The 21,883-nt window shown below is 41.3% G+C and overlaps 1 protein-coding gene across 1 annotated transcript; it reads left to right on the forward strand.

The window, feature by feature from the left end:
* Positions 1 to 13,304: 13,304 nt before the first annotated feature.
* Positions 13,305 to 20,472, forward strand: LOC150075673 (BTB/POZ domain-containing protein 6-A-like). The gene is made up of 2 exons (XM_090388615.1): positions 13,305 to 13,543; positions 19,836 to 20,472. Exons 1-2 carry the CDS (start codon positions 13,305 to 13,307, stop codon positions 20,470 to 20,472), a joined length of 876 nt encoding a protein of 291 aa, XP_090244741.1.
* Positions 20,473 to 21,883: the final 1,411 nt, after the last annotated feature.

Raw genomic sequence — 21,883 nt, forward strand, 5'->3', positions numbered from 1 at the left:
GATATACGATGCTGTTTCTTGTATTCTATATATCTTGTGAAAACCTCTGACCTTTTGGTCGTACTGTTGGGTCGTACTGTTTAGTTGAACTGGAAATGATGACCCTTGGGGAACAGTCTACAGGGTTATTACCAACAAACTCCCTAGCGGGGAGGTAGTGACTACCACACGAACCCCACAAGGTCAAATGACAACAACTTGGGAACAATCGGTGGACAACATTTTGAATGCCATATTCAAGGAATCGGCAGTCCCAACTCTACAGGAACAAAATCATCTTTGTCAAGAAAACCTGAACTACAATACACAAATCATGGAGCCCCCCTTCACCATGGAGGAGCTCAGTACTGCTGCCGCCCGGATAAGAAAGAGAAAATGTCCCGGCCTAGACATGATAGAACCCGAAATACTTAAAAAAGTAATAGAATACATACCACAACTTCTATTGACCCTGTTCAACAGATGCCTAGAGGTAGGGAAATTCCCAACAAAATGGAAAACGGCCAACGTCAAACTTATCATCAAGAGTCCGACTAAGAAATCAGAGTGCCCGAAATCCTACAGGCCCATCGCACTTCTTTCAGTAGTTAGCAAATTATTTGAAAGGCTACTGCACAAACGAATCCTTCAACACTACGAAGCAGCTGGCCTCCTAGCTTGGAATCAGTTTGGATTTAAACCGGGATCCTCCACAACAGAAGCCCTCAGAAACCTAACTAATAAAGTCAAAGAATGTGACAACAAATATTTCCTCGTAATAGCGATTGATTTTGCCGGGGCGTTCGACTCACTCTGGTGGCCGAGCGTCTTGGGCAGACTCAGGAAAGCTGAAGTACCCATCAACCTCTATAAAGTCATAGAAACCTATCTCTCACAAAGAAAAATTGAAATAAACACTCCATACAAAAAGATCGCAAGAACAGTACACAGAGGATGTCCACAGGGGTCTGTATTGGGCCCACTTCTCTGGAACTTGGTATTTGATGAGTTCTTGAGAATGGACCTAGGCGCAGTGGGGGTGCAGGCCTTCGCAGATGACCTGATTTTGACAGTGCAAGCAAACTCCAGAGCCCAGTTGGAAATCCTAGCTAATCAAGCCCTGCAGATACTCCAACAGTGGGCCAAGAAGAATTTCTTAACAATTTCACCGACAAAGACATTGTCGGCGCTGCTCAAAGGAACCCTGCAACTGAGACGACCACCCCAGATTAAGATTGATGGGACAACTATCAAGTTTGCTAGTCAACTAAAACACCTGGGTGTCATACTAGACAATAACTTATCCTTCCAACCACATCTCAAATTCCTAAGACAAAAGATCAGAAACTACTCTGCCATGGTAGCTAGGGTCACAAGGCGAGACTGGGGTCTCAAAAAACGTACCCTAGCCTTATACTACAAGACAACCTTCCTCCCAATAATTACATACGCTTCAGCAATCTGGTATGACAAAACTGCCTTGGTCGTAAATAAGAGAACCCTGGATGCAATTCAACGCACCATCCTCCTCACTACTACCCGCGCCTGTAGAACGGTGAGTAACCCAGCGCTTCAGGTGATAGCAGCAGTACTTCCACTTGATCTTGAAATCGCAAGAACAGGACTCCTCTATTACTTATCTAAGGGAATAACCACCACTTTCCTTGGAATTTACAATAGACCCAACAAACAACCATAAGGCAGAAAAGATCCGGCTTCAGTCTCACCTGCTGCAGGTGTGGCAGGACAGGTGGGCAGAAACAACCAAAGGAGCAATCACCCACAAGTTCTTACCGCAACTTGAAAAAATCTATCCAAAATCGCCTACTTGGTTCTCTCTGGAGTTCCAAACAACATACTTGCTAACTGAACACTGCCCCTTTAACGCAAAGTTAATGGACTTCGCCCTTGTAGAGGACCCATGCTGTACATGTGGAGAGATCGAAACCTGGGAACACCTCATGTACGACTGTCCGCAATACGAGGATCTCAGGTGCATTCTAATCACGAGAATAAGATACCTCCCCAGAGGGCAAGAGTTTCACCTATTGGATTCAGAGGAGGAATACAGAGCCCTGACCAACTTCGCTCAAGAACTCTTCTCAAGAAGGAGAACCCTATATGCAATACACCAGGAGTGAAAGGCGACCAGCCAGATAACAAAAAAAAAACATCCTTTAGGACACACCCCAGAATGAAAATTATGTGGAAGCTACTATCTGTCTACCAAGAAACCCTGCCTATGTACCAACAAATATGAGACCTAAATGAAACTGACAAATATACTGAATGAAGATAGAGAACCAAAACAAAGACATTCAACTTGGAAGGGACACTATCCCACGAGTGACTCTACTACCGGACTTATGACTACACTACGACTGATGCAGCCTCACTGCCATGTAGCCAAATGGCGATCTCTACCAGCTCCCTTGCCTGGTACCTTTTTTTCCCTATCCCTGGCAGGGGGGAGGAGAAAATGGTCTTCCTGTTTCCTCCCTCTCCTACCACTCCACATATTTCGCCTGGTGAGGCATGGGCATGCCTTACTGACCATCTGGGGTTGCCTTCCCTATCGACCCCATACTTCTGTCTTTCCCCCCAGTCTTCAGTCTCTTCCCCCTACTCTGACTAATACGGCAGCGTAAACCCCACAAAACTAATCAAAATTAACGATTTCTAAACTGAAAACTGAACCACATTAACCCCTTCTGGCTTTTCTAAACTTAAGTGCCCCCGTTTTTTTTTTTTTTTTTTTTTTTTTAGGTCCTAGCCACCGAAATCTCAGGAAATTAGGTGGCAGGACCTGCCAGAGTGCATATAAGCTACTGGGTTCCTGGTCTGCCTCCACGGGGAGTAAGTGGGGCAACGTTGGGCCCCAATTGGGCTTTAGCGGCTAAACGACCAGAAGAACAACGGTACACGACACTAAACGATCCAAGATCCACACACTTTTAAATTTCTGGCATTTACAGCGTACTGTAACACACCACAATGTAAACTACGCGGAGATGGGGGAAACCCCTGGTGCCGCTTGACCCTAAACACACTTACACTTACACTTACACTTACCTTTGGGTTGCCAGGCAGGCACTTTACCCACCTGACTAGCCCGGTCGGCACCCATAGACTGGAGATATGAAAATGTCACCCCAATTCACAAAGGAGGATCAAAGGCTGACACAAGCAATTATAGACCGGTGAGTTTAACTTCTGTTCCAGAAAAATTAATGGAAGCACTGCAGGATCATCTAGACAAGACTTTCAGTCGAAGGACTGTGCCGGAATTCGGAGAAGAGGAGGTACAAAAACTGTTGCGAAACACTTTTGTATGAGAAATCCAGTTTTTCGTGGAAACCCGATTCCTCAGAGCCACTCACTAAGTTTCTGGAAAACAATATATCCATTACCCTTATTCTTAAAGCTGGCTTTGTTTTCGTTTTGGGAATTAAGCTTCTTCTTCTTCTTTCTTTGGTCCTTAGCTGGCAGCTGGGGGAGGCGGTTGGCCACGCAACCAGTATGCTGCTGTAGGTGCCGCAGGGTTTCGGACTTGCTCGGTGATGTTCTTCCATACCTTACGATCCATGGCTTCAGTCCTGGCCTGGTTAAGGTGGAGACGTCGGCTCTTCAAGTCATCTTCCACTTGCTTGGCCCACGTTTTCCTAGGCGCGGTCCGTTGGATGCTCCATTGGGTGGGTCGTTGTCTCCAAAGGAGTGTGGATGGTATTCTGTTCGTGCCCATTCTACATACGTGGCCAAACCATCTGAGCCTTCGCTTCTGGATTTGGTCGGCAATGGTTGGTTGCTGTTGGGATCTGACGCGGATGGTATCATTAGTGATGCGGTCGCGAAGAGAGATGCCCAAGATCTGCCGCAGGCATCGCATTTGGAATACCTCAAGTTTGTTCAAATCTAACTTGAGACAAATCCATGTTTCCGATCCGTAAAGAAGAATGGGCAGGATCAAAGTCCGGAAGAGTCGGATTTTAGTCTTTGTGGAAATGTTGGTCCTCTTAAGCTGGAATACGAAGAGAACTACCCGTTTGGATATGATGGAGGTAAGGACATTAATCCGAAGTGTCAAGTCATTAGCCACGAAGAAACAACGCCCCATGAGATCAAATACAAGAGAAAAACGTATGGTGCTTACGTAGAATCGAGTCTTCATCTGAGCCCTCCAATTTATCTGAGAGTGTCAGAAACGACCACATGCATCGAGTTTACGTATCACACCCCGGACTTTCAAGTGATACCTAATCAGCGTAATGAGGATTGCGGGTTTCGAAGGGTGACAGTGGACAAAACGAGTGTACATTTTGTTGGATGCATTCGATGCTCAATCCCAAGCACGACTCTGTCTGTGAATCTTCTGTATCGTTAGTTGTAACTTTCTATAATTTTTTGAATATTGTCCCTTTCACTCACTTTCTGTTCATCTAAATTTCGTACCGCCCCTATATGTCAGGGTAACCCTAGTTCTGAGTCTTAACCAATCTTCTCATTTGTTAAGCGAATGAAGTAGTGGTTTAAGAAATGCTGAATATTATTATTACGAAAATCAATAAATATCCCACGAAACGTATAATATTACTGCGTCAATATTTACTGTAATTTGGATGAACCAGGCAAGGTTAATTGCGTGAAACTGTTTTCCTTTCAAGCTTGCGCATTGGAATCAGTGTGTGGTGGGGGATATGGAGAAAGAAAATGATTTCATCCACATTCTGCTGTACTAAATAGATTCTGGCGTTATTTAATATTATGAAAAGCTGCCCCTTCATTGATTTTACTATCCACTCGGAAAGTTTTATACAATCAGATTATATAACCCTTATGCAAGCACCACAATCAGATTCCCTTTAAGTAATGCATTACCATGCTCTGTAGCCACAAATTCAAAGTCTCTCCCCATATGCTCCTCTTAGCCTACAGTTGTCCACAGATGAATCCTAAACTGAATAATAAACCAATAATAATAGGCTGGAGACCGATATGGCAACTTACAAGGCAAGACTACATACCAAGTGGCTGGAACGATTCCCGGATATTCAGGTCAGCGTATAGGGGACCAGACAAGGAACATCGTCACGAAGAACCTGATGAGGTCCTACAATCTTGGAAAAAATCAAGCAGGACGTGAGCGATCAACTACAAAGGATAAAGAATAGGAAACCAGAGGAAGAAGAACCCAGCATCACCAAACCAGAGGAGGAAGAGCAAGAAGAAATACAACCAGCAGCAGCTGTAGTGGAAAGAGACGAGGTCATGATATCTAGAATACAGGGCGAGTGGAAGAAGGCTCTAACAGAATTCGAAGGAATGGATCCCACAAAGACTCGCGTGATCCCGAAGCAGAGTCCGAAAAGAACCTTGTGGAGAGTCACAGACCACTTCAATCGGCACATATTACCGCATTACCTCGACAGCAATGGTGCAACACTGGAGGTCATTCACCCAGCCGTGTAACAAGCTGTGGTAGCAGCCACGAGTATTAATAGAAGAGAAACGAGAAACCAATAGCAGAAGAACCGAAAACATAAGGAACCACCAGCTTAGGAAAGAAGACTTCAGCAGAAGATAGAAGAATTATGAGTCAAGCTGGGCAAATTGACCCAGTACCAACGGGGAAATAGGAGTAAGAAATTAATTGGAAAGGTGAAGGGCATCCTCAAGAGAGACATCGTCCACAGCAAACATGAGACAAAAAAAAAAAAAACAGACTAGGAGAGTACTTGGACACATTGAAGCAGAATCTCCTTGCAATCAGAAAGAGACTACGCCGTTACAAAGAGAGCTCCCAGAGGAAAATAATCAACGGAATCTTCGTTGAGGACCAAAGAGGCTTCTACAGGAGCCTAGTAGAAGACGGGAAAGAAGGGAAAGGGCCATCAGAGCAGAAGAGGATTGAGGAGTTCTGGCAAAACATATGGAGCAGGGAAGTAAGACATAACAGCAAAGCCACCTGGATAGAACTGGAAGGCAAGAAAACCAAGGACGAACAAGAAATGAGAGGATAGGAGATTCGGGAAGAAGAAGAAGTGAAACAGACGATCAAGAACTCTCACAACTGGCAAACTCCAGGAATAGATAACGTCTACAACTACTGGTACAAGAAGCTCACTTGTACACACATGCACCTGGCAGAGCAGTTCACCCAAATGATAAGACACCCAGAGACAATCCCGAAGTTTCTCACTCAAGGAATCACATATCTGAAGCCTGAAGATGAAGATACAAAAAACACAGAGAAATACAGGCCAATCACCTGCCTCCCAACAACGTACAAGATCCTGACCAGCTGCATAACCAGTAAGATATCAGACAACTTTTTTAAAATTTATTATAGCCTTTGTTGGCCCTAGACATTTGTCCAAATCCACCTAATATCATTGACTTTATTATGCTTTAACTTTATATTATGTACAGGACACCCAGCCACCACCCAGGATAACTACTACCCGACTCCCGTCTTTATGAACGTGGAGCCGGACAAACATAACAAAAGGAAGAAAAAAAGAATAATAATAATAAATAAATACTAAAAAAAAAAAAAAAAAAACGAAGACCCAGGTGGTTTCATATTTCCATATCTCAAATCACTGTTCACATTCTTTAATTGAGCTCTGTAATTCTCATACAACAAACTATCGTACAATACATGGCACCAAGTTTCTTCAACACCACGTACACTGTGAGGGTTTGTCTCTAATCCAAAATAATTTACTATTCAAAGAACCATCCCCTGTTAAGAAAAAAGAAGAATATAAAAGTTTAGAAATCTCATAATACCGTATTGGTGGACTAATAATAGAATAGCAATAGCTTAAAAAATCGCGTGTTCAGTAGATTTGGATTTTCTAAAACCATACTGAAATGACAACTCAATGTGGTGTAAATTGATGATTTCACTTAATCGCTGGAAAATCAATCTCTCAAACAACTTAGGTAACAGCGATATTAGTCTAAAGCTGTCGGGACTTGTTTTTGCAACAGTTTCAGAATTTAAGACCACTTGGAGAGCCAGAACATAATGGATGAACAGCAGAATGGATGCAGGCGGCTGAGCAAAGGATGCAACGAGCAATTAATTGTAAATGCCAAGGTTATGGAGCAAGCCTAGAAGAAGCGCCGCAACATGTACACAGCCTACATCAATTAATGCAAGGCCTTCTACTCCGTGCCTCATAGCTGGCTAAAAGATGTGCTGAACATCTACAAAGTCAATCCGATAGTGACAAACTTGATAGCAGAAACGATCGCGAAATGGAGTACCACCAATAAGGTCGAAAACATCACAACTAGGCCAATCCCCATAAGGAGAGGAATCTTTCAGGGAGATGCCTTGAGCCCACTGTGGTTCTGTATAGCACTTAGCCCGCTATCCACCAAGCTCAACAGAAGCAAGTACGGATATAACCCCAGAGAAGGAAGAACCTGTACACCCTCACCCAACTGATGTACATGGATGACATCCAGCTCTATGCGGGAACCGAGAAGCACCTCCAGCAACCACTTCAGATCACCGAAAAATCCAGCAATGATATTAGGATGGAATTTGTTCTAGACAAATGCAAGACCCATGGATTGCACCAGGAAAAATTAGTCAACAGAAACTGTCAGCTGCACACTGGTAAACAGATCGAAGCCATGGCAGATGGAGAGGCTTACAAATACTTGGTGATGATGCAGGCTCAGCAGTTACAGCACAAGGAAATTAAGGCCTGCCTGACGGAAAAATACCATCAGAGACTCAGAAGCCTGCTGAAAGCAAAGCTCAACGGACGGAACACAGTTAAAGCCATAAACACCTATGCAGTCCCAGTGCCAACATACTCCTGCGGGCCATAGGTTAGACTAACACTGAGCTGGAGGATGTCATGAGAAGGACAAGGACATTGATGACTAAGAGCCGCGAATACTACACGAAATCTGCCGTGGAGAGAATGACAACTGCCCAGAAAGAAGGAGGAACGAGCCTGAGCGACCTAATTGAGCAACAGAGGACAACGATAGTTAACCTGAAGGATTACTTACAGAAACACACGGCAGCACTCCAGCAGGCCATAAAGAAGATATAAAAGTGATATACCCCACTCTACCAGGAAGCACAAATGAAGCTAGAAAGATGGGCAGAGAAGACACCCCATGACAGACAGTACAATGATCTCCATCAAGATCACATAGATTGAATTGATTCCAATGCATGGATCACGAGCGGGACGCTCTTTACTATTAGTACTAGTAACGGCCGCATTGTGGAAGAAAGCCTATGGCTTACGATGCACAAGCCAAAAAAAAAAAAAGAAAAAGAAAAACGAATAAAACAATGACAAAAAAAGGAAAAAAAAAAAGAATGATTAAAAAAAAGTAAAGGAAATTAAACCTATCATCCTATGCGCTTCCCTCACCCGAAGGTACTGTCCATATGACCTTTGAATTTCCCCAAACTGTCGGCCTCTACCACCCATGAAGGCAACTTATTCCAGTAATTTATAACTCGCTGGCTAAAATAAAACTTCCTGCAGTCCAATCTAAACATTTCCCCCCGTAACTTCAATTTATGTCCCCTAGTTCTAGCATCATTTATAATCTTGAAAATTTCGTCCTCATTCATTTTACTGATGCCTCTCAGAGCCTTAAATACCTCAATCAAATCTCCTCTAAGGTGTCTAGTTTCCAAACTCTGCAACCCACATATTCGAAGTCTTTCTTCATAAGGACGCCCTATTGCCGATCTCACCAGGCGAGTTACTCTTCTTTGCACCCTTTCAAGAAGCTCGATGTCTTTCTTTAGGTGCGGTCTCCATACTTGAACACAGTATTCCAAGTGTGGTCTAACATAGGCCTTATATAATGGGATTTCACGTCCCTATCTCTACTTGCAAAAGTTCGATAGATCATCGACAGGACACCATGGGCTTTCCTTGCAACCTGTTTACAATGCTTAGAGAATTTCATGTCTGACCGTATCATAACACCCAAGTCCCTTTCCTCCAGTACTGGGTTTAGTTGAACTCCACCAAGTGAATAAGTTATTTTGGGATTACTGTTTCCCAGGTGTAATACCTTACACTTTGTAAGATTAAAGCATAGCTGCCATTTTTCTGACCATTCCTGAAATCTATCTAGGTCTCTCTGAAGAAGCTCAGCTTGACAGTGATCATTAACTACTCTACCAATTTTAACATCATCTGCAAATTTAGACATTACGCCTTCTATCCCTCCGTCAATGTCGTTTATGAAAATTAAAAACAACAGTGGTCCTAATACTGATCCTTGGGGAACCCCACTTCTTACATCAACCCAATCTGAGGAATAGCCATTTATCACAACCCTCTGCCTCCTGCCCTGAAGCCATTCTTCTATCCATCTAAGGATTTTCCCAGTGATTCCAACCTGTTCCAACTTATAAAGCAACCGCTCATGTGGGACTGAGTCAAACGCTTTGCTGAAATCTAAATAAACAATGTCGAAATTATTCCCTAAATCCAGCTCGTGAGTGACCCTTTCGAAATAGCGAACCAGATTTGTTAAACATGATTTTCCCTTTACAAAACCATGCTGAGTATCCTTGAGAATTTCAATTCGATCCAAATGATCCTGAATTCCACCCTTGATCATTGCCTCCATGATTTCCTTATTTTTCCTTATTACTGAAGTCAGACTGACAGGTCGATCATTTCCAACTTCACTTTTAGAGCCACCCTTATGTATGGGAGATACATTTGCACTTTTCCAATCCAAGGGAATCTCCCCAGAGTCTAGTGATGCTCGCATAATTAGCCTCAATGGTTCAATGCACTCGCTTGCCACCTCGCTTAAGATTATAGGGTATATTCCATCAACTCCAGAAGCCTTACTGGTCTGTAGGCTCGAAAGTTTTTTCATTAAATAATCTTGCGAAATTTCAATATCATTAATTACATATTTTTTAACTTCGCTCCCACAATTTCCCATTGCCACAAAAGGCTTTTCATTTGTAAATATCGATGCAAAATAACTGTTGAGTTCATCTGCAACGGCAGCTGGTGTATTTATTACTGTCCCCTTTCCCTTACGTAAAGGTCCGATCTGGTTTGTCCTGTTCTTCTTGACATTTATATATGTGAAGAATTCTTTATCCCTCCCCCCCTTTGCTCTGTTTGCTAGTGATTTCTCATAAACTGCCTTTGCCTGTCGAACCTTTTCTGTGGCTCTGTTACACATCACCTTGTAGCTGTTGTAGGCTTCAGTACTTTTTATTGCTCTGTAACCTTTCCATGCCACCTTTTTCTGCTCAAGTAATGTGGCAACTTCACTATTCATCCAACTTGGAACCCTTCTCGTGGAGTATTTTTTTAATGGTAAATACTCATTCAAGCCATCTGTGATTAATGTTTTAAAAGCATACCACAGTTCAATTGTATTCGTTCTCCGTGCGATATCTACCCAGTTAATAGAGGCCATGTAGTACCTTAAGGCATCATAATTTCCTTTTCTGAAATTAAAACCCATTCCTTTGCCTTTTACTTCTGCTACCTCTCTCGTCATCATCCACCGTAGAACTCCATGATCACTTCCTGCTACTGGTTCCTCTACTGTCAGCCCTGTTATGTCATCTGATTCATGTGTGATGATGAGGTCTAGGATATTCTTTTCTCTAGTACTTTCCCTGACATGTTGATAAAAATAACACTCATCTAGTTGATTTAAAAATTTTGTTCCCCATGTCGAGTTTCCTTCCCATTTACTCCAATCAGTTAGAGGCAAATTGGAATCACCCATAATAAGGCATTGACGCTTACTTGCCCATTCCATTTGCATGTACAGGCTTTCGTCATAATCTTCACAATCACCTGGTCTGTAGATTACTCCTACTCGTATTATACCTTTGTTTCCAACTATCTCACACCATACAGACTCTATACTTGCGTGTGAACCGTCTGAATTCGGGAAAGCTATCGTCGCACTCAGGCTGCTTCTGATAAGAAGCATTACCCCACCACCCCTTCTATCTACCCTATCCTTCCTAAATACATTATACAAGCCGTACTGAAACTCATCATCCCCAATTTCCGGGTGGCACCACGTCTCTGTAAGCCCTATTATGTCCGCGTTACTTGTTTTAACCAGCAGTTCGAATTCGCTCATTTTATTGACGACACTTCTAACATTGCTGTATAAACAATTAAGATTTACTGTTCTTGTATATTTAACAACACTAACACAACCCGTGAAGTTTTTTAGGCTCTCTTCCCTGATATTAGCTACCCGCTCACGTGAAACGTCTTTGTCCCCAGAACATCTAGATAATATGTCCAGTTGGGGTAATAAATAAGAACTCTTGAGGTATGTGCAAGAGTTACTTTGACCAGTATTATCAGATAAACGCGTGTCAGTATTACCCACATCCCCCCTAACTAGCAGTTTCCCTGAACCTTAAAGGTATCCTCAATAATAATACTGGCAAAAAACGTTTGCACCACCTTTGTTTAAGTGTATCCCGTCTCTACAAAACAAATTCCTTCCTCTTTCAAGTGTGGGCCATGCTGATAGAAATTTACCCCCTAAAGCCTTGCAGAGTCCTTCAAGTCTTGAGTTAATCCACAAGGCATTTAACATACAATCCCTCCTATAGTGTCTGGCAGAATTGCAGATACAGACATTGTGGCCTTTGCTTGCGGCATTCCCTCAGCATGGTCCTGTATTTTTCCAACAAATCTTCAGATCATGTACGTTTATTGTCTTTAGTCCCCGCATGAATAATAATATTCTCTTTACCCCCCTTAAAATCTGACAATCTGTTGGTCACATCATTAATAGTTGCTGCCGGCAGACATACCTTGGTTCTACCCCACCTATCCTTATTACAAAAAATATTCCCCGTTTCCCTGACAATGGAGTCTCCTAATAAAACAATGTCCCTTTTGACCAGAGTAGTTTGCATTTGGTTTTTCTGTTTTGAGGCCCGAATCGGGTGTGCATCACTTGGTAGATTGCTGGAGTCTTGAGTCCTTGACGAGCTCACAGATCTATTGTTCTCGAGGGCAAGCATCCGTTTTTTCAGTGACTGAAATTGTCCCATCAGTGCACCAAATTGTCATTTAAGATCGGTGCACTCCTTACATCGATCACAAAGAAAAGAATCCCCAGGTGAGGTAGGATTAGTCACCAGGTCGACCTCGGAAAACATTCCACAGGTTCTAGAACCGATTAAATCATGACTCACCCGTAAATCGCCATCAGCTATTTCAGTGTGAGTCACGATACCCTGTGACGTTTTTAAGGCAGATCTCGTAAGTACCATTATAAAATTAGCTAAATATCAATGAAAACTAACTTTAAAAAATGATATCTACAATATTATTAATCTCAAAATTTCTTAACTACTAGAGGAGGATTACTTTTAAAATTTAAAACTAATTAATAATTTTAAAAATCTTAAACAACTTTGAGAAATTACTTTTAAGAATGTAAAATCATTATATTTCAATACAGAGAAAAATAATTTCATTTTCAGCTTGCAAAAATGAAATTATTTTTTTTTCATCGGCAAAGTGGAGTAATAATAATAACACAGTATATATTTTCAATCAGTACTGGAAATAAAAAAAAAAGAAAAACTTTTTATTACAGGTACCTCCCATCGGAAGAAATAAGCACCATTTCATGTCGGGCTCTTCGAAGCAGAGTCTTCCACCCCACAATTCATTGCAGAACATAGATCTCTTGACATCACACTCACACAGTGATACCTATAATAACCACACATACATGAAACTTGAAGGGTAGCCCAGTGGATAAGTGCCGGACTACCACCTCACAAGATCTTGATATTCGTTGAGAAAACAACCTCCATTTTGCCAAGTATTATAATCTTTGGTCGCGGAATTTATTTTTCATGATTTTTTTTACAATATTTACAATGTAATTCGACGAACATCTTCGCCAAGACAATGATAAGTAGAAAATGATAAGAATTGCAAGTTATCAAATAGATAAAAACGAGTTATCTTCGGTTTTTTTAATGATTGCAACAAAACTGATGATAAGTGCTTGCCAATGACATCTTTATATTAAATCTAAACAAAGATGCAAGGGGTGAGGTATTTATTCAGTAAATTCAGATTCGGTAGAGTTGCAGGATTTTTCTGTACGGAAATCTTTATTTATCAGGTTGACAACTAAGGAAATAACACCCCTGCAACTGACAAGGTGAGTGTAACGGAAAATATTTGCTTCTAAACTGACTTTGAACTGTTAAAAACTTTTCATTTCTAATTAGATAAGCAACTGGAGTTAATTCCTTTTGTTGTACTTTGTGTTACAGTGAGCTTAAAGGGGAAATGGAACTGCAAAATTGGCAGAAAACTATTTCGGGGCGACTACAACATTTTAGAAACCTGGCCGAATTGACCGATGTCACTTTTTTGGTTGGTCCTGAAAGGAACGGGTTTTCGTGCCACAAGTTAGTGCTGTCGACGGGAAGTTCTGTTTTTAAAGCAATGTTCTACGGAGAATTGGCCGAAGGAAATGTGGTCGAAGTTCCAGATATCACAGAAGAAGGATTCAGCGGAATGATCAGGTACGATTGCATTTTTTCTTGCCATAGACAAAGGAACTATTGAGCTAAGATAGCAGTGCTATTACTCCTAATAACATTGTTATGTTCCTATTGAAATAAAATAAATATGTATATATATGCAGCCACTGTACTACGCTCGCAGGATAGTACTTTGGTTGCACTTACTTTGCTCCCAAATCAGGTCGAAAAGCCTTAGTTGGAATCCATTCACTGACGCTAAGAATATTTTTTTTGGCTTTTAATTACAACTTGGCTGAGTTAGTTTTCATGGTCCTTCGCAGGGAAACTCTTGTCGTACATCGAGCATTTGATGATATGACCAAAGAATACAAAATTGTAGACACATTATGCTGATCCCTGACGTCTTAGTGCCTTTGGTATTGAACCAACACTTGACCTAACGTAACCGGAATAACTTAAAATCAAATTTATGGCACTCAAGTCATTATCCAATTGTAGGGTTTTGGTCTTGGCTTTGTACGAGTCGAGAAAACGGTGGAACGACTGACTATTGACTTGGTCCTTGTGGTCAACAGTGGTTTTATATATATACATTCTAAGGCTTTTGGAGCTTTCCCTCTCCAGGGGTTTTCGTCAATTATAATTTTTACTTAAATATGGAACTGGCTTTGGGCTGACCTTTAGCCATTATTTCTGATATCCAATATTAGTGGCTAATCTTGATATTTTTGATAACATTTGGGTCACTCAAGACAATTACATAATTCATGGATATTTTTGTGCCACCTTCTGCCCAACAGACATTTTCTTAGGAAATTGTTGAATTTGATATTTAGTAGTGGCATGTGATGCAAGGAAGCAAGTGAGAGAGAGAGAGAGAGAGAGAGAGAGAGAACATCTTTATTGCAACTAGATTAATACATATATAGATTTAAGTAAAGTTGCAATTGTCCCATCACGGCCAACGGCCAGGGGCTCACATCAGAATAGATAATTAGATAATAGTAATGCTAACATCAGGATATATAATGGATAATGCACATTCTAAATTTAAAAATGTAACATGTAAACATGTCATTACACTTCCTCACATTACACAGTATTAACTATATTTACAAGTGACATCGTACGGTTATATTTACAATAAAATATCTTATTTACAATTTTATTTTCAATAAAAAAAAAAAAAAAATATATATATATATATTAGTGTTAGAGCTTATGCAGCATCAGCCAAAAAAAATCACACCATTCCCTCCAAATGCCGGTCCAGTTCATCCTTAAATTTATTTAACCTATGAACTTAGACAACAACAGATGGAATTTTGTTTCAGCAATTAACCACCCGCTCGCTAAAGGCAAATTTCTGCACATCTATTCTACATTTGTCTTTCCTTAATTTTAATTTATGTCCCCTTGGGTTCGTAAGCTGAACAATTGGAAGGATCCCATCAGAATTCAGCGTGCTCAACCGATTCAAGGCTTTATACACCTCAATCAGATAACCGCGCAGGTGCTTAGTCTCCAGCCACGGCAATTTGCAGAACTTAAGATCCGTTGCTTCCCCTCACCAATCTTGTTGCCCTTTTCTGTACACGCTCAAGCAAATCTACATCCTTCCTAAAATGAGGTCTCCAGACCTGTACGCAGTACTCAAGTCGTGGCCTGACCATTGCCTTATACAGAGGGAAAATCACCTCCTTTTCCCTACTAGCAAAATTCGTGAATGCCATTGACAACACCCCATGACCAGACTTGGCAGCCTGTCTGCATTGCTCAGAAAACTTCATGTCTGACGGCACAATTACTCCCAGGTCTTTTTCATTTTCTACCACCTTAAGTGTTGTACCACACATTTTGTACGTTTCTCTGGGGTTACATCTACCCCTATACAGTATTTTGCATTTGTCAAGGTTAAACTTCAGTTGCCACTTCTTAGCCCATCTGCCCAAATTATCTAGATCCTGTTGCAGTAGCACACTGCCATTACTGTCATTAACAACCCTGCCAACCTTTGTATCATCTGCAAACTTCGACATTAAGCCTGATATACCTTCATCAATATCATTGATAAATATACAAAACAACAGTGGACCTAACACCGAACCCTGTGGGACTCTACTAATAACATTAGTCCACGAAGAGCAGCACCCATTGATTACCACCCTCTGTCTTCTCCCACTTAACCATCCTTTTATCCATTGTAGCAGCTTACCCTTAATACCATTCTGCTTCAGTTTGTACAATAGTCTTCCATGCGCAAGTGTCAAAAGCTTTCCTGAAATCCAAATATATGATATCAAAATTATTTTTTGCATCCAGTTCCTTTGTAACCACATCATAATAACCTATCAAATTTGTCAGACAAGACTTCCCCTTGACAAACCCATGCTGTATCTGAATTATTGCTGCTGTCTTGCCTAGATAATCCTGCAATGCTTCTTTAACCAGTGACTCCATTATTTTACCCGGAACAGAAGTTAAACTAACTGGTCTGTAATTACTCGTGTCACCCTTCGATCCCCCTTTGTGAATTGGGGATACATTTGCACATCTCCAGTCCGTGGGAACCTCCCCTGAGTCCAAGGACGCTCTCATAATTATGGCTAAGGGTTTGCTTAGTTGCTTTGCCGCCTCCTTTAATATAACTGGATAGACCCCATCCACCCCAGGTGCCTTTGTCATGCTTAACTTGAACAATTTCTCCCCCTCTTTGCTCTCAGTTATTACAAAATCATTAAGCACACTGCTACAATTTGATAACCTTCCGCTATTTTCAAACCTTAATAACTCCTCGTGTGTGAATGTAGATGCAAAATACTCATTCAGTTAGTTTGCTATCTGGGAAGGATCATCAACAGTCGAACCATCGATATGAAGTGGACCAATCAGATTCATCCCCTTCCTTTTAGAGTTTATATATTTTCTCAAAATCTCTTTCTTTTGGAAAAAGGCGAGTTAACATGGCTACAAATATATCACTAACTGTGTTGCTTTTATAGAAATAAAACTTTAGTATCAGGTAAGACTTTATTTGAATCTATTTGGTGGAGACCTTTTAGCGCCCCTTCGTCGTCTTCTGGTAAACATCGTCTTCAAGTGGACGTCGCTTCAGTTGTTGACTAAGAGAAAACGCCCCAATAAAATGCTTATTTTTCAAGTACGAAATCCTCAAACAGATTATTTCTTTCTTCATTAGCATGTTATCATTAATTTTGTGTATAATATTATTGACTTGCTCTAATTTTAACTGATGAAAAATTTGCTCTTGATTCCGAGGAGTTTTCTCCTCTTAGTGCTCAATGCACAAAAGTTAAATTGATGGATGCAAGAGTAACTGTAGTGCGGATTAAGGACGGCGTTTCTTTAACTCAGGACAACATCTTTGTCGTAAAAATCCTGTTGTCCATTCTGGCTCTGTTTGTACCTCTGATAAGCCAGTTACTCGTGGCTTACTTCCTACATAAGTTAGGTATTACACTAAAAGGAGAGAATTCATGGGATACTTGGTTCCTGGGCAACGCAACAGTCTCACCCCCTCTCAATAGTAGATGAACCTACAGCTTGGAAAGTATACAGGTACCTTGCAATTCGATGTCAGTATGGATAAACGTCGTGGGATAACCGACTTTGAAAGGGGAATGATAGTTGGTGCCCGACGCATGGATCACTCTATCGCGGAGGTGGTACAGAAATTGCACTATTCTCGTTCGACAGTATCAAGAGTGTATCTGGAATACGCCATTTCAGGAATAACATCACATAGTGGACAGCGCTGTGGACGGAGAAAAGTGTTGGATGAACGTTCCCCGTCGACGTCTGTCTCGCATTGTTTCGACCAACCGGAGGGGAAAAAAAAATCATGATATAAGGGTTCCCTGTAAATGATTACATTTACGTATTTATTTATTTAGTCTGTAAATTGCGTGTTCCCTGGTCGATTTGCCTGTTTCACTGGACGAAAAAACCCACGTTTCTGGGGAAAAAACCTTGCTATCTACCCCTGAGCTCGACTAACACAGCCATGGAGTGAAAAAAGCCCACTAAAGTTCCTGGCCTCATCGACGAGACTCGATTCCGCGCCTTTCCACCCTGTGCAGAGAGGCCGGTGACGATACCATTGTGATACACGCGCAGACAGCCAACCGGAGAGCGACAGTGGCAAGAATCACCACCGACAACAAAGCGGGAGCTGCCGGAAACGTCTCCACCAAGACTATCAGGCGAACATTAGCCGCAATAGGTTATGGGATCCACCAGAGTCCCATTGCTAACACCACAACACAGGACTCTACGCCTCAACTGAGCGGAAGAACATCGGCACTGGACCTTGGATTATTGGGGACGGGTCTCCTGGTCGATGAGTTCCGTTTCCAGTTATTATGCTGTCATGTCAATGATATACGGGAATTTTGCTAGCAGGGATAAGGACGTGATTATCCCTTTGTATAAGGCAATAGTAAGGCCACACCTTGAGTACTGTATAAAGGTCTGGAGGCCTCATTTTAAGAAAGATGTACAGTTGCTGAAACGAGTACAGAGAAGGGTAACAAGATTGGTGAGTGGAACGAAGGGTTGCTATTACGAACAAAGGCTTAAGTTTTGCAAATTACAATATCTGGTGACTAGGAACTTGCGAGGTGATGTGATTGACGTGTATAAAGCTTTGAATGGTTTGAGCATGTTCAATGCCGATGGGATTCTTCGTCTTTCTCAGAATAATCGCCCAAGGGCGCATAAATGCAAATTGAGGAATGACATTTGTAGGAGAGATGTGTGGAAGTTTGCCTTTAGCCAGCGGGTAGTTGGTTGGTGGAACAGACTTCCATCCCTTGTTGTGGAAGTTGATAGCCTAAAGAAATTAGGCTATCAACTTCCACAACAAGGGATGGAAGTAAAAATGCTGAACTAGACAAATATTTGGAGTGACCAGATGGGTGGAATGGGAAGGGTATTTTTTTTTTTTTTTGACTGATGCTTTATAAGCTTGCTTTCTTGCATCATATGCCTCTACTAATGCTAATGTTAATTTCGAGGGACGGGAGTGTGCGTATCTTGCAGAAACCGCACGAAGTTATGTACCCGTCGTGTCAACAAGAAATTGTTCAGGTAGATGAATAGTCCGTAATGGCCTGGCACATGCGCCACTGTCACTTGTTGGGACCTCTGGTACGTCTAGACGCATCTCTGAACTGTCCCGATTACGTGTTCATCTTTGCAGACCATCTGCATCCCTTCATGGTCATGTGTACCCACAGGGCAATGGACTCTTCCAGCAGGACAATGCTTTTTCCCATGGCGTCGTGGTAACTAGAACATGATTCGAACAGCATTCTGCAGATTTTACCACTATGGAATGGTCTCCCCGTTCAGCGGACATGAAACCTGTGAAGCATCTTTGGGATTCTCTGGAAAAGTCCATTCCAGCTTTGGATTATCCACCCAGGAATGTGACGGAATTATGGACAGCGGTGCAGCAAGCATGGATGCAAATACTTGTAGAGCGCTTTCGTGAACTAGTGGACTTAATGCCTGGCCGTGTGACTGCCATTATCCTGGCGAAAGATGGGCCTACCCGTTACTAGGTAGGTTTCCCATGATTTCTGTCCACTCAGTGTATTCCAATGACACGTCATCACACGTGCATGTATGTAGGTAAAGGCGGCACAGAGAACATTAGTCCAAATCCGCCATTTTCCAAAACTTACTAATGACTGTTTATAATCCGGAACGGAGGAAATAATGGCTCTTAGAAGACCAAGAGAATTTCCATATATATAAAAAAAAAAAAAAAAAATATTGGGAAATCCGAGTGTTCTGTGCTATTGAACTTGTGCTTGTTTGAGATCATAAAAAATTGTGACTTCAAAACGTGCAGTTCGTGAGTTTTAAGGTTATTTTGGCTTTTATTTCATCAGTTGTTTTTCCGGGTATGTTTTCACTAAACTTTTATTGGAATAATTTCTTTATTATGAAATAAAATCTGAGATAATTATGAGGTAAAATGTGTTCAAATTACCAGGTATACTACTGCCAAGAGAAAATAAATATCAGCCATCAAAAATTGTAGTCCATAAACAATCCTAGCCTACTTGAAGCTACCCTGTGAATTCTAAAAGTTTAATTGCTAGAGGGGGGATAAAGCAGTATATGAAAAATAGGCAAATTCAGAAAAACAGCAAAATCGCCCAGAGAACATGAAGTTTACGGACAAATTACAGATGGACAAAATACAACATTATTAAAGCATAATCTTTGATGATATATTTTAATGATATAAATAAATTTTGAAGAGCAATAATTGAAACTTATTAAACGTTTTTCGTTTTAGCTATCTTTACTCAGATGAAGTTTCCTTCGACACCATGGATACTGCCCAAGATGTTCTTTACTGTGCACGCAAGTACCTGATCCCTCATTTGGAGAAACTGTGTACAGACTACTTATTGGAGAAAATCAGTATGACCAATTATAACGTTTGGAAAGTTTTGCACTTTGCAAAGGTAATGAATTTAGATGGAGTTATTCGTAAATGCCATAAGGTGATTCAAGACAATACTGAACAATTTATTTGTAATTCATATTTTCTCGATGTTGATCAAGACGACTTGAAATGGCTGGTGCATTGTAAGTCCCTCAATATTTCATCAGAGTACAAATTGTTCCAAGCTCTTATCAAGTGGGCCAAACAAGGATGTACAAGGAAGGGCCTTCCATGCACGACTGAGAGTGTTAGAGATCTTCTTGGCGAAATTTTACCACACGTGAGGTTCCTTTCAATGACTCTACAAGAAATTGCGTTTGTTGCAAACACCTGCATATTTTCCATGGAAGAATTTGCTCCTTTGCTGTCTGCCATCCAATCGTCGGATCGATCATTAGCTGAAGATGTAAAAGGTATCTGCAAAATTTCAACAAAGAGAACAAAGTTACCTGTACTGTTTACATGCGCCGTCGACAAGGAATAGGTGAAGACTGTTCTAGGTGGAGACTTCGATATGCCAGTCCCAAGACATGTAGAAACTCTACAAGACTTAACGTTAACCTTGACTTCTTTAGACCTCAGGAGACATATCACACCGACAACGAGAAAAGGTCAAGCTTTAGATCTAGTATTCCACAACTTCCCCAACTGTAATAACATACCCAACCCTTTCACATTCTCATCAGGTCACTCACCTATCACCTGTACCTTCTCCATACCAACGTTATTGGGAAAGAAAATTAGAAATTACTATTCGGATACTCACTCTGATCTGATTTTTCTCCAAAATTCCTGAAACCGGAGATAGTTATCATTCATCTCTCCACCATTAATTGGGATAATTTATCTTCGCTATTTGTTGAAGAGGCAATCCCGACCCTAGCTGAGCAGTTGAGACATATCGCCACGATTGAAGCGTCTAAACAAGTCAGAATTACTGAGAGAACCCAGCGGAGGTTCCATCCGGATATGAAAATTGCCTTTAGAAGTAAGCAGAGAGTATATAGAAAATGGTTAAAATCGAGAAGCAGTACAGACCACGAAACCTTTAAGAGAGAGAGAGAGAGCTCGTTTCCTTCGCTTCAAGAGAGGAGCACATCAACAGTATATATTATCCCAAATTACAAAAACCGGGAGAAGTTTCCCAAAGCGCAACAACCATCTCAACATTGATGAAAAGCTATTTGAGGAGTGGTCTCGCATATCTTTCGATCATCAAAATACGACCACTGAAGTTTCAACTCTACCTATTGTAAACCAGAACACTCTTTCTGCCATGGATGATGTTATTATCACTAAGCAGCAGCTCGTTGATGTGATAAGTGGCCTGCCCAACAAAGCTACTAAGGACCCTGACGGTATACCACTATTTATCGTTAAGGTGTGCTCTGTGTACATTGTGGATCTTCTCTTAAACCTCTTCCAGAAGGTTCTAAAGATAGGCACCATACAGGAAATCTGGAAATCTTATTATGTCAAAACAGTCCCTAAAATTGAAAATCCCAAGATGCCTAAGGACTTCCGTCCAATCTCCATGGGATGCACATTATTAAAGATATTCGAAAAACTCATACACCCAGTGATTATTCAACACTGTTTTACTCACAGACCACCCTACCTCCACACAGTCCTGCACCGTCGGTCCACGACCTCTAATCACCTCGATACTCTCTTCAGAACACAAAAAGCCTTGAATGACAGAGCCCAACTGGACATAATCTTCTTCGATATCAAATCTGCCTTCGATACTGTCTCTATTCCTGCTCTTATATGCATTTTAATAGAATATTTCAAAGTATCCATCCAAATTGTCAGCATTCTGAAGTCCTTACTGCAGCGGAGACACTTAATTATAGCCAACGGAACTCACCAGAAAACAACCTATGCAACGAGGG

The sequence above is a fragment of the Mastigoproctus giganteus genome, chromosome 14 (assembly GCF_048544385.1).
Source record: "Mastigoproctus giganteus isolate SK-2022 chromosome 14, ASM4854438v1, whole genome shotgun sequence".
Lineage (NCBI taxonomy): Eukaryota > Metazoa > Arthropoda > Arachnida > Uropygi > Thelyphonidae > Mastigoproctus > Mastigoproctus giganteus.